Below are 11,484 nucleotides of genomic sequence, written 5' to 3' on the forward strand. Positions count from 1 at the left end.
TTTTAGCCAAAAAAAGAAGGGTTCTTGAAGACAACCTAATCATGAAATTATCTCAGTGTAATAATTTTGATTGCATGTCTCTAGAGGAAAAATCTGAAATTGCTGATTTGCAAATGAAATTGGATGAATTGTACTCATATAAGATCCAGGAAAAAATGGCTCGAAGAGGGAGAACTCAATTCCGCATATTTTATTAAGCTAGAAAAGCGCAATTTTACCCTCTCAACAATTGAACAACTTTGTGTTGATGGCAAAATTGTTAAAGATCCAAAGGAAATGGCAAACTACAGTGACAATTTTTATAAGAACCTTTAATAGTTCAAAGGTATTCAGAGCAGACAATGTCTCATTTCTAGACTCTGTTAAATATGTTAAGGTTATATCTGAAAGTGATATTTTTTTTTTTTGATAGCATTGTTACTCCTGAGGAAGTACAACGAGCAATTAAGGTGTGATGGACTTACAGCTGAGCTGTACAAATTATTTGCTGATGAAATTACTCCCTTTTTAACTCCGGTTTTTAGAGAAAGTATTGAAAAAGAGGTTTTACCTCCTATATTGATGCAAGGTATCATAACTTTAATTCCTAAACCTAAGAAAGATCTTACCAATTTAGACAACTGGCGACCCATCACACTCCTTAATGACTATAAAAGTTTCACCATAATATTTGCTAAAAGACTTAAAGATTGTTTGGATACTGTTATAGATGAGACTCAGTCTGGATTTATGAGGGACCGACATAAAATGAATAATATTAGATTAGTTTTAAACTTATCGGATTATAGTGATTTGCTGGAACATAAGTTTTATTCTTTTCCTGGATTTTTATAATCTTTTGATTCAGTTGAACATAAATTTACATTTAAATCAGTGGAAAAATTTGGTTTTGGTGAATACTTTTGTAAGGCGGTAAGAACTCTATATTACAACTGTAGTAGCACAATTAAATTAAAATATGGTACTTCTAGATTTTACTTGTCACGTGGTATTAGGCAAGGGTGTCCATTATCCCCCTATTTATTTTTACTAGTTTCCCAGATATTCGCTTCTTATATTTCTAATAGTGGACTTCATGGTATCTCTATTGCTGACAAACAGATACTCATCAGTCAGCTGGTGAGTATACCACTCTTTTTTTGCAAAATGGTAATCAAGTTCCAGGGCAGTCGTGGCCTAATGGATAGAGAGTTGGACTTGTAACCTGAAGGTCGTGGGTTCGAGTCTCAGTTCCGGCAGGGATTGTAGGTGGGGGGAGTGAATAACCAACACTCTCTCCACCCTCAATACCACGACTGAGGTGAGACCCCTTGAGCAAGGCACGAACCCTTGAACTGCTCCCCGGGCGCCGCAGCAATGGCTGCCCACTGCTCCGGGTGTATGTTCACTACTGTGTGTAGACTTGGATGGGTTAAATGCAGAGCACAAATTCCCAGTATGGGTCACCATACTTGGCCACACACCACTTTCTTGATTTCTTGATTTCACTTTAAACAACACCTTTAAAATAAATTGGATAAAGTGTATCAATAAGCCCTCATCTATATGGAATCTGATCCCTAATGTTGTTTTTTCCAAACTAGGTGGTTTAAATGTTTTATTAATCTGTAACTATACCATGAAAATCCCTGTCAAATTATCTCTTTTTCATAGGCAAATGTTATTAGCTTGGTCCCTCATTTTTAAACACAATTTTACACCTCACTCGTATTTAATCTGGAATAACAAGAATCTACTGTATAAACACAAATCTCTTTTTTTTTGAAAATTGGTTTAAAAGTTTTATTTTTGTCTCAACTTTTCAATCAAAATGGTTCAATTTGTAATTACTCTGAGATTTTAGCTAAGCATGGAATTCCTATTAGTCCGAAAGAGTTTGCAATTGTTGCTGATGCAGTGCCACTTGGGGTTCTCATGCTTTTTAGAGGTATTTTCCAATCTCATGTCACTCAGTGGATCTTTGTAAAACATTTGTTGGAAAACAGTGCCTTTCGTCATCCAAGTTAAGAAAATTAGAGTTTTGTTTCAGATGGAGTCTATTTCTGTGCCTTATGTAATCTCTTATTGGAATGGTTTAGTAAGTGATATTCCCTGGAAGAAAGTTTGGTCATTACAAATATTTAATTACTAACAAAATGAGAGAAATTGCAACTAATTGTATGTGAGAGAGTCAGTGGTAATATTGATGCGTTCCTATTGGTCAGAGTTAGAGGAGCTCAGTTTAGCCTGCTCCTGACCAGGTTAGTTTCTCAGCATAAATTGCCACAGTGTCTGACCTTGAGCTATGGTAATTTTGCTTTCGGAAACCAAATCAAGTTAAAATAAGTCAGAATTACTGAAATAAGCCTGGCTTGTTTGGTAAACTAGTTTTATGAAACGGCCCCCGGTGTGATCTGTATCTGTGCGTTATGCACTGCTTACATTATAAAGAAAAGGTGTTGGAAATGTTATAAATATTTATACCAAAATATGAGAAGAAAAACAGAAACACTAGTTTAGGTAGGAGAAAACCCTCATCAATGTTTTATTTGCTCCAAACATTAACAATAATACTGTAGTTTGTACTGTATATTAGGAGCTAAACATACATGATTCACAGGTTTTCTATTTAAATAATATATTACTACTGTAATAGTCTTAAGTCATCGTATTGCAGTTTATATGTCTTTATAGCTTATAGTTTATATTTCTAGAAACCATGCAGTGAAGGGCTCCTCTGGTCTAAGTTTGTAAGGTTATTGTAAGAGGAATGGCATACTTGGGTGAATCTCACAAAGCTTGTCAAGAACATGCTTGGATCATATTTCACCCTAAAAAAAAAAAAAAAAAAGTGTATATATAGCATTAAAAATGAAGGTGTTTTTACGGCCTTTAAGGTTCATTACTTTTGCATTTTGTAGTTATTTTCATGACAATTAAGCGTATTCTCCATTCTTGTTACTGTAATGCATCTGGATGTTTGTCATTTTCATGACTTTTTAAAAATAAAAGCATAAAATAAAGGCATAAGTTAAACTAAGTACAACCAATAGGCTACAACAATAACTTAATTTTTGCATTGAAGTAATTAGAATGAGGATTTTGCGCTATGAAATTGTGGTTTATTTATGAAACTATCTTGAAAATTACGTTGCAATGCGAACCCTTAAGGCCCTAAAAAGACTTAATTTTCTTTATGCAAAATATATATTTTTTTCCTTTCTCAGAACTTGCAGCTGACACACAAAAATAATAATATAGTCTGTACAAAAAAGCTGGTCTGAGAAACCTGTATTTTACCTTTAATTTAATTCCAGAACTGAAGTCCTTCATGAAAACACCCCATTTGTAGGATGTGTGTCATAGTTGTCGTAGTTTCAGTGCAAGTGAAGAAAGGAGTCGCACATCAGTGCTTACTGGTAGCATTACCATATTAATTAATTATAATTATCTTTATGTGAGGTTGTCATGCTTATAAATTTAGTTTTAATACTGTTATCATCAATCAGGTATTTGATTGGTTTCTCTACTCAGACTGTTCCTCTTCAGAATGATCTACACTCTGATAGGTCCGTATGTCCTATAGCAGACTGAACAGGGGCAGAACCAGCCCTCTGGTCGCATGCAGTATGGCTGCTGGGAGAGCAGAAAAATACAGTGCCGTTACATCCACAAAGAGAAGCTGGACAGCACCCAGCAGTACCATCCCGAGCATGTATCCCAGAAACAGAAGACTGTGCCAGTTGCCATACATCAGTGCCTTTGGTCCATCAGGGTGCAAAACACACAGGAACCCTAACAAGAGGGTACGTGTCACTGTCAGAGTGTAGTAAAGGTCAAAGGTTGAGGCATGGCCTCGCTCCGTTTGGGAGACTTTGGCTAGCCAGGCAAGAGAGAGGCTGTGGAGGACAAGGTTAAGGGGAGAGTAGACGTACTCCAGCAGCTCTATCGCATGAAGTCCTTTACATCCTGAAAAGAGAAATTAAATGCGATTTAATGCAAAACCTTGCAAAAACATTAGTCAAAGTTCTGAGAACGTAAGCTGTATAACAACGCTGGGGCTCAAAACAGCTGTCTTTAAAGCAAACTCTATTCCTGGAGGGCCACAGCGCTGCAGAATGTAGCTCCAACCAGCTCCGAATCACACCTTAGAAGTTTCTAGTGATCCTGAAGACCTTGATTAGCTGGATCAGGTGTGTTTGATTAGGGTTGGAGTAAAACTGCACAGAGCTGTGGCCCTCCAGGAATTGCGTTTGAGAGATGCTTTAAAGGTTTATAACACACCAAATTAAACTCGAACAGTGTACCTGTGACGGTGACTGAAGCGATGGTGAGCACAGTCAAAAGGGAGGAGACATGAATGGAGCCTGGCATACTCAGTGCAAACAGGTGACCCAAGCTCAGACTGACCATTGGGAGGAAGCGGGCTATTAGCGGGTACAGGCCAGAGTGGGTACAAGCTTCAGCCCATATGGCCAGAATGCACTGGACGCTTCCACAGACAGCCGGCACAAACAAACGCTCGCCCAGCCTCAGGGAAAAAGGCTTCAGGTGGATCAGACCCACGCCGTGCAAAGCTAGCAGTGCCAGGAGATTTAGAAACACCTGAAGGGAAGGAAGCAAGAGGAAGTTTAACAAGCCTAAAACACACTGGAGATTAAAACGTGATACACAGTGCAATAAATGCCCAGAGTCATATACCGCTGACTTTTCATTGTGTACCTAAGAAAACCACTTTCAGAGCATGGTAAACATAACAAATGATAGCATAACATTTAAGCAGTAACAGCTGTATCACACTGCTTTAAACAGCAACATTTTACCATTTTTAGAATTATACATGCAGTTTTAAGACCACATTTAATACACTGAATATTTGTCACAATGCAATCCTATTGATCTGTGCAAGTAAACTGCAAAAAAAGTTAAATTTTTAAAAACTGTTAAACAATTACAGCACAAAAAAAATCTACTTTGATTTATATATACAGTAGAGTGGGATCCAAGCATCTGAGATTGGATAGAACATTTTGGATTAAATATCTAATTTAAACCTGGAAATAAAGTGTCAAGATTTTGAGATGAAGCTTTATATAATGCAACATGAGTAAGATTTTTTCCTGTTTCTAGGTCAATAATCAAACAATTTGCGACACTGATCATGTGACTCTTCGTAGAGATGGTCACAAGCTCAAGACGGTCTTTGGATCAAGTCAAATTATGCTTGTGGAGTTTATGCAGCTCACATGCTACAGTAATTAAAGCAGAAGAGGAACGACCTAAATGCTAAGACATTCTGTACCTTTATTAAATTGATAGTTTTACTAGTATTCTCAATATTTGACCCCATTCTAGATTCATATTTTAATCTAAAATCTTCCATTTGTCAGCTGCTGACATCCTGTCTGCATTTTAAACATATAGCCCAGCCATAACATTCAAACACAAACAATAAAAGGACTCCACTAGTTTATGGCACCTAATGATTCATCAGAGATCTGCCCAGTCTTGTGCTTTACACCCTACAAATAATCTATGTACACACCGAGAGATATGGAACACTGATGATGATGATATGGTTTATATGCAAATTACTTGTGTGGAACTTTAAATAATGGCTTACTTGACATAATCCTGGCATAAAACACTTTGACATCTCATGTTTGAATGGAAAATTTTCCGAACATAGAATGTAGCTGTAAGTTGTAAGTACTAATTTTATGCCACTTTTCTGAACATATTAGAGTTTCCCTTTAACTTTCATTGTATGAAACAGCAGTTTAGACACTCATCTCATCTTTTCAATTCAATTCGGCCAGATGCTTTGAAACTTTATTTTATTGAGATTTTATTTATAGCATCATTTGGGCATCATAATTTATTTATATTCTGAATCATAATATTTTCATTTTACCTTTGTTAAAGTTTCAGAAATTTTGTTGTGATTTTTGTCATGTTTAGTATTTTTTAATGTCTATATCATTTTTATTTTTTTCAATTTCAGTTATAGTTACCTTAGTATATCAAGTTTTAAATTAAAATGATACATCTTTTCTTGGCAACTAGCTGAAAAAAAAGTTCTTTATTTCAGTTTTAACAGTTTTAGTTAACTATTATAACCCTTTTAAGTATAAACTGGTCTGAGCTTTCTGCACTGACCCCAAAGGGGATTAGAAAGCCATAAAAATTCTCTGATCATTAGTTATGTAAGGCAACTTTAAAATCTGCATGTTCAAGATCATATAACTGATAAATAATTGATAAAGGTGTAGCTGTGTGGGCAAAGTACCTGTATGAATGCAAGTGGCACCACATAAGGATAGTGATACTGGGGAATGAAGATCCTGCTTACAAAACTGTGTAGATTATCTGCCAGAGCGTACACAATCACAGCCACCAGGGCCGTGATGCACAGCAGAAGTGGCACCAGAGGTTTACACACTTCGTACACACAAGCTCTCAGAGCATGTGGCGTATGCATCTGCCACCATGCCGAACTGAAACACATATGGACAGACTGTAAATTGATTAATCCTTAATAGACATTTTTACCCCAAAATATAAGAATATCACATTAAAGGTACTGAAGCAGTATAATGGTATAATCTCACAAGCATTGATGATAAAGATGTTAATGTATTTTATGGCTACTATTTATAGCACATTAACAAGCATTCACAAATTTGAACCCAGGCTTTGTGCTCATTAAAGCTTTCAGTCACAAGTAAATTTATTCTTACCATTTGGACTCCAGATTTTGCCAGCGGTCCATACTAGCGGTCCACCCACCCCAAGACTGGTGGAGTGGAATATGTTTTTTAATTTTGACCCTTTTACAGCATCAGGGCTTGGAGGACAGACGTAAAACTACCTACACACAGACACAAGTTATCAAAAAACCAAAAACACATAACTATTAGAAACAAGTCTAATAGAAAACTTCTATAAATAAATCAAATGCAGCATAGATAGGCCATCATGGAATACACTGACCATTATTTTTGCCCAATGTAATCTTCATTTCAGCCATTAACACAAAAAACATTGCAATGTGTCCTGTTTTGTCCTGTAATAAGTAAAGCAAATGAGTATTGTAACGTTACGTAAACACAAAGTCCAAAATCTTTTTAAACGTTCATACCTTTTATTGAAATTATGAAAAATAGAATATAACAGATTATTATAACAGAATATAGAAACATTAGCCAACTAAAAAAAGTAAGCCCTTTTAATAATTTAATAAAATTTATCAAAGTATTAAAAATACCAAAATAAATAAAAAATACAGTAGGCTACAACACACAGAAAAGAAAAATAACGACAATATAACGTTAGACCAACTCACATGAGATCTTGTTTTTCTGATGTATTTTCGCCACGGATTGACTGAGAAACCTGTTCAGTCTCGGTCATGAGGGACCGAGCACAAGTGGACTTTGATCTTATCTCACTCTGAGAGGAAAAATACGAATTATTTGAAGTAACGTTAACTTCCGTCGACGACAGGTTTTCTTTCACCCGTTTGTCTGGGACCGATGAAATCTGAATTCTCCCGGATTTAACGTTAGTCCTTCCGTTACCTCTCGTTTGAGTGCTTTGAGAGCATATCTGCACCTGAGACAGACTCGGGGTAGAGGACAAGCGGAGTTAATTATTGAATACGTCACCTTGCAGCGCACGAACGCGCATCACGTTGCTCGGTAAATAGTTTCTTACCGCCTACGCATTTATGTTGTTGTGCAGTGCACCACACACACACACACACACATTAAGCGTTTTAGGAGTGGAAAAATATATTAGGAAGTTGTAGAATACAGGCTACATCAAAAATGCTCCAATTTTTTTTAAATAGTTGTACTCGTGCTGTTATTTACTCAAGATGAGTAACTTCTCGTTTCTTTATTGGATATATAATGAAGTGGTATAAGCCTTATAAAACAGACAGATGAAGGGCATATTTGTCAGCCAAAATGTTCTATCTGATGCCATCTGTATATGACATCACCCTCCCCCACCTATAAACTTTATTGCTTTGATAACCAAACATTTGTAATGCCAAATACAAAATGCACAAATATATAGAACAAAATAAGGACATTTTAAAGGTTAGCTATGTACATTAAAGCAATTAGTTTATAGTAGCCTAATGTAATTAATAATTAAAATGAATGTAGGCCTATACAACACAATTTGTTCTAGTACACATTATGACAAAAGTGCACCATTCATTTTGACTAGTTATTTTTATTTATTCACTGTATAAATTGTCCAAAACTAAGACATGACCACACAGACAGCATTTGTGTACAAAGGAGACTGATTTTTATTAAGGTCGATAAAGCCATCTCAGCAGACAGGATGTGACAAATTGTCCTAATTCATACACTAAGTGTAATTAAACTTGAGTCATTCACTTTAACCATCACAGGACGCTGTTACGGTCTGTTTTGGGTAATTAAAAGTATAGGGATCATTTTATGCTTGAAAGTGAATATGGCTTCCAATTAGATAAAATGAATGCATTACAATATAGACAGTGTAAATAAAACCTCCATTAGGTCCATGATTAATTAATAAGACAAACATGTCTGTCTGAATATGAGAGTATTTTTGTGGCTAGCAGCTGGATCCACAGAATAAATGGAGAAATGTTCTGAGGGCAAACAAGCCCATTATATCCATGACAGGTGGGTGAGAATCCTAGAACAGACAGTCAATGCAATATCACTATGGCAACCCAGCACTTATTAATCAGGTCAAATATCAGTAAGAACATACCGATATGGTGACATCATAGGACTGTGGAATGGTACAGTGATGGTGGGTCAATAAATGAAAGGACGTTCCCTCCAAGTCATTATTTACTCACCCTTTTGTCATTCCAAATATTCTAGAAAACACCCTTTTTTCATTCTATTTGGGCTGTATATGTGTATGTGTTTTTTTAGCTAGCATATACACTACCTATTAGAAGTTTGGGATAATTAAGAATTGTAAAGAATTGTTTTTCAGAATCAGAATCAGCTTTATTCGCCAAGTGTGTGCAAACACACAAGGAATTTGTTGTGGTTTTTAAGAAGCTCTTGGTACATACATGCATACATACATATCTGACATGAGAACAGCCAAGAGTTCGTTTCTAGTGAAGCTGATTGGAAAAACGTTGCTTAAGACAGGACAAACAAATACCAATGAGCAACAAACCGAGGCAGCCATGTGCGGCGACATCTTGTTAGGCCATGGAATTTTTACTGTTTTTGTTGTTTGTCCTGTCTTAAGCAATGTTTTTCCAATCAGCTTCACTAGAAACGAACTCTTGGCTGTTATCATGTCAGATATGTATGTATGTACAACACTCTTAAAAATAAAGGTGCTTCACAATGCCATAGAAGAACCTTTTTGTCTAAATGGTTCCATAAAGAACCTTTAACATCTGAAGAACCTTTCTGTTTCACAAAAGGTTCTTTGTGGTGAAAAAAGGTTCTTCAGATTATAAAAAGGTAATAAAGAGATGGTTCTTTAAAGAACCTTTGACTGAATGGTTCGTTGTGGAACCAAAAATGATTCTTCTATGGCATCGCTGTGAAGAACCTTTTAAGCACCTTTATTTTTAAGAGTGCAAGAGCTTCTTAAAAACCACAACAAATTCCTTGTGTGTTTGCGCACACTTGGCGAATAAAGCTGATTCTGATTTGATTCTGAAAAACAACATCTAATGCTCACCAAGGCTACATTTATTTGATAAAAGACATTACCAATTTCAAGACACCATCCCCCAGCGCTGTGGTGAATCAACAACTGACAGACAGTCTGAATGAGTTCTACTGCAGGTTTGAAAAAACACCATTCACACCTCCTGCAACCCCCCTCTCCCCCACACCTGCACTGCAGATAAGAGAAGATGACGTGCGCCAGGTCTTCAAAAAGAACAAGAGAAGGAAGGCACCAGACCCAGACGGTGTGACACCAGCCTGTCTGAAATCCTGTGCTGACCAGCTGGCCCCCATCTTCACACAGATCTTCAACAGATCACTGGAGCTGTGTGAAGTCCCCTCATGCTTCAAACGCTCCACCATAATCCCCATCCCAAAGAAACCCAAGATTACAGGACTTAACGAGTACAGACCTGTGGCTCTAACATCTGTGGTCATGAAGTCGTTTGAAAAACTGGTTTTGGCTTATCTGAAGGACATCACTGGACCCTTACTGGACCCCCTGCAGTTTGCCTACAGAGCAAACAGGTCTGTGGATGATGCAGTCAACATGGGACTGCATTACATACTGCAACACCTGGACAGACCAGGGACTTATGTGAGGATCCTGTTTGTGGACTTCAGCTCGGTCTTTAACACCATCATTCCAAACCTCTTCCAGCCCAAACTAACTCAGTTCTCCGTCCCCATCTCTCTCTGTCAGTAGATCAACAGCTTCCTGGCAGACAGGCAGCAGCTAGTGAGGCTGGGAAAATTCAAATCCAACACCCGCACCATCAGCACTAGAGCTCCTCAGGGCTGCGTTCTCTCCCCACTGCTCTTCTCCCTTTCTACCCTCTCTACACTGCACATCTGTCAAGCTCCTGAAGTTTGCAGATGACACCACACTGATCGGCCTCATCCAGGACGGTGACGAGTCTGCTTACAGACAGGAGGTTAAGGAGCTGGCTGTCTGTCTGCAATCTTAACAACCTGGAGCTCAACACGCTCAAAACTGCCATCATTGAATCCGTCTTCTGCACTTCATTAACTGTCTGGTTCAGCTCAGCTACCAAATCTGATCTCAGAAGACTACAGAAGGTAGTCCGGACTGCTGAGCGAATCATTGGTACAACCCTCCCCACTCTCCAAGAACAGTACTTATCCAGAGTGAGCAAAAGGGCTGGTAAAATCACTCTGGACCCCTCACATCCAGCACACTCCCTCTTTGAACTGTTACCGTCTGGTCGACGCTACAGAGCCCTGAGCACCAGAACGACCAGACACAGGAACAGTTTTTTCCCTCAGGCAATACATCTCATGAACATTTAAACTCTTAACAATAAACATGAAACACACAACACTATCATACTTTTTATTTTAATTTTTTATTTAACACACATACTTATTACATTTCAAATTTGCACCTAACATACCTGTACATACTGAATTGTCTATTTTGTATATTGTGTTTGTGCTATTTTGCATATTGTCCATTTTGTATATTTGTACATTATTTATTTTTTCTTTTATTATCGGTGTCCTGTCCTGTCGCTGTCATTCTGTCGCACTGTGGAGCTACTGTCACTAAAACAAATTCCTCGTATGTGCAAACATACCTGGCAATAAAGCTCATTCTGATTCTGATAAAATATTGTTTTATCAGTATGTAAAATATTATTACAATTTAAAAGAAACTGCTTAGTCCTGTAATAGCAAAGCTGATTTTTCATGACTTTTTGATCCTTCAGAAATCATTCTAATATTCTGATTTAGTGCTCAATTTTCAATTAATATTGGTGTTTAAATATTA

At 37.2% G+C, this 11,484-nt stretch overlaps 1 protein-coding gene across 2 annotated transcripts; it reads right to left on the reverse strand.

Moving 5' to 3' along the window:
* Positions 1-2,497: 2,497 nt before the first annotated feature.
* Positions 2,498-7,654, reverse strand: LOC306886428 (uncharacterized protein). 2 transcript variants are annotated; one of them, XM_079443519.1, is made up of 6 exons: positions 7,325-7,654; positions 6,973-7,045; positions 6,720-6,850; positions 6,269-6,476; positions 4,287-4,584; positions 2,498-3,948 (listed from the first exon to the last, which is right to left on the reverse strand). In XM_079443519.1, exons 3-6 carry the CDS (start codon positions 6,749-6,751, stop codon positions 3,560-3,562), a joined length of 927 nt encoding a protein of 308 aa, XP_079299645.1. In that variant the 5' UTR covers positions 6,752-6,850; positions 6,973-7,045; positions 7,325-7,654; the 3' UTR covers positions 2,498-3,559. The 2 variants fall into 2 exon arrangements, with proteins under 2 accessions (XP_079299645.1, XP_079299646.1); XM_079443520.1 differs by lacking the exons at positions 6,973-7,045; positions 7,325-7,654 and having other exon boundaries at positions 2,504-3,948; positions 6,720-6,883.
* Between the last annotated feature and the right edge of the window lie 3,830 nt (positions 7,655-11,484).

Source organism: Barbus barbus, assembly GCF_936440315.1.
Source record: "Barbus barbus genome assembly, chromosome: 20".
Classification (NCBI taxonomy): Eukaryota; Metazoa; Chordata; class Actinopteri; order Cypriniformes; family Cyprinidae; genus Barbus; species Barbus barbus.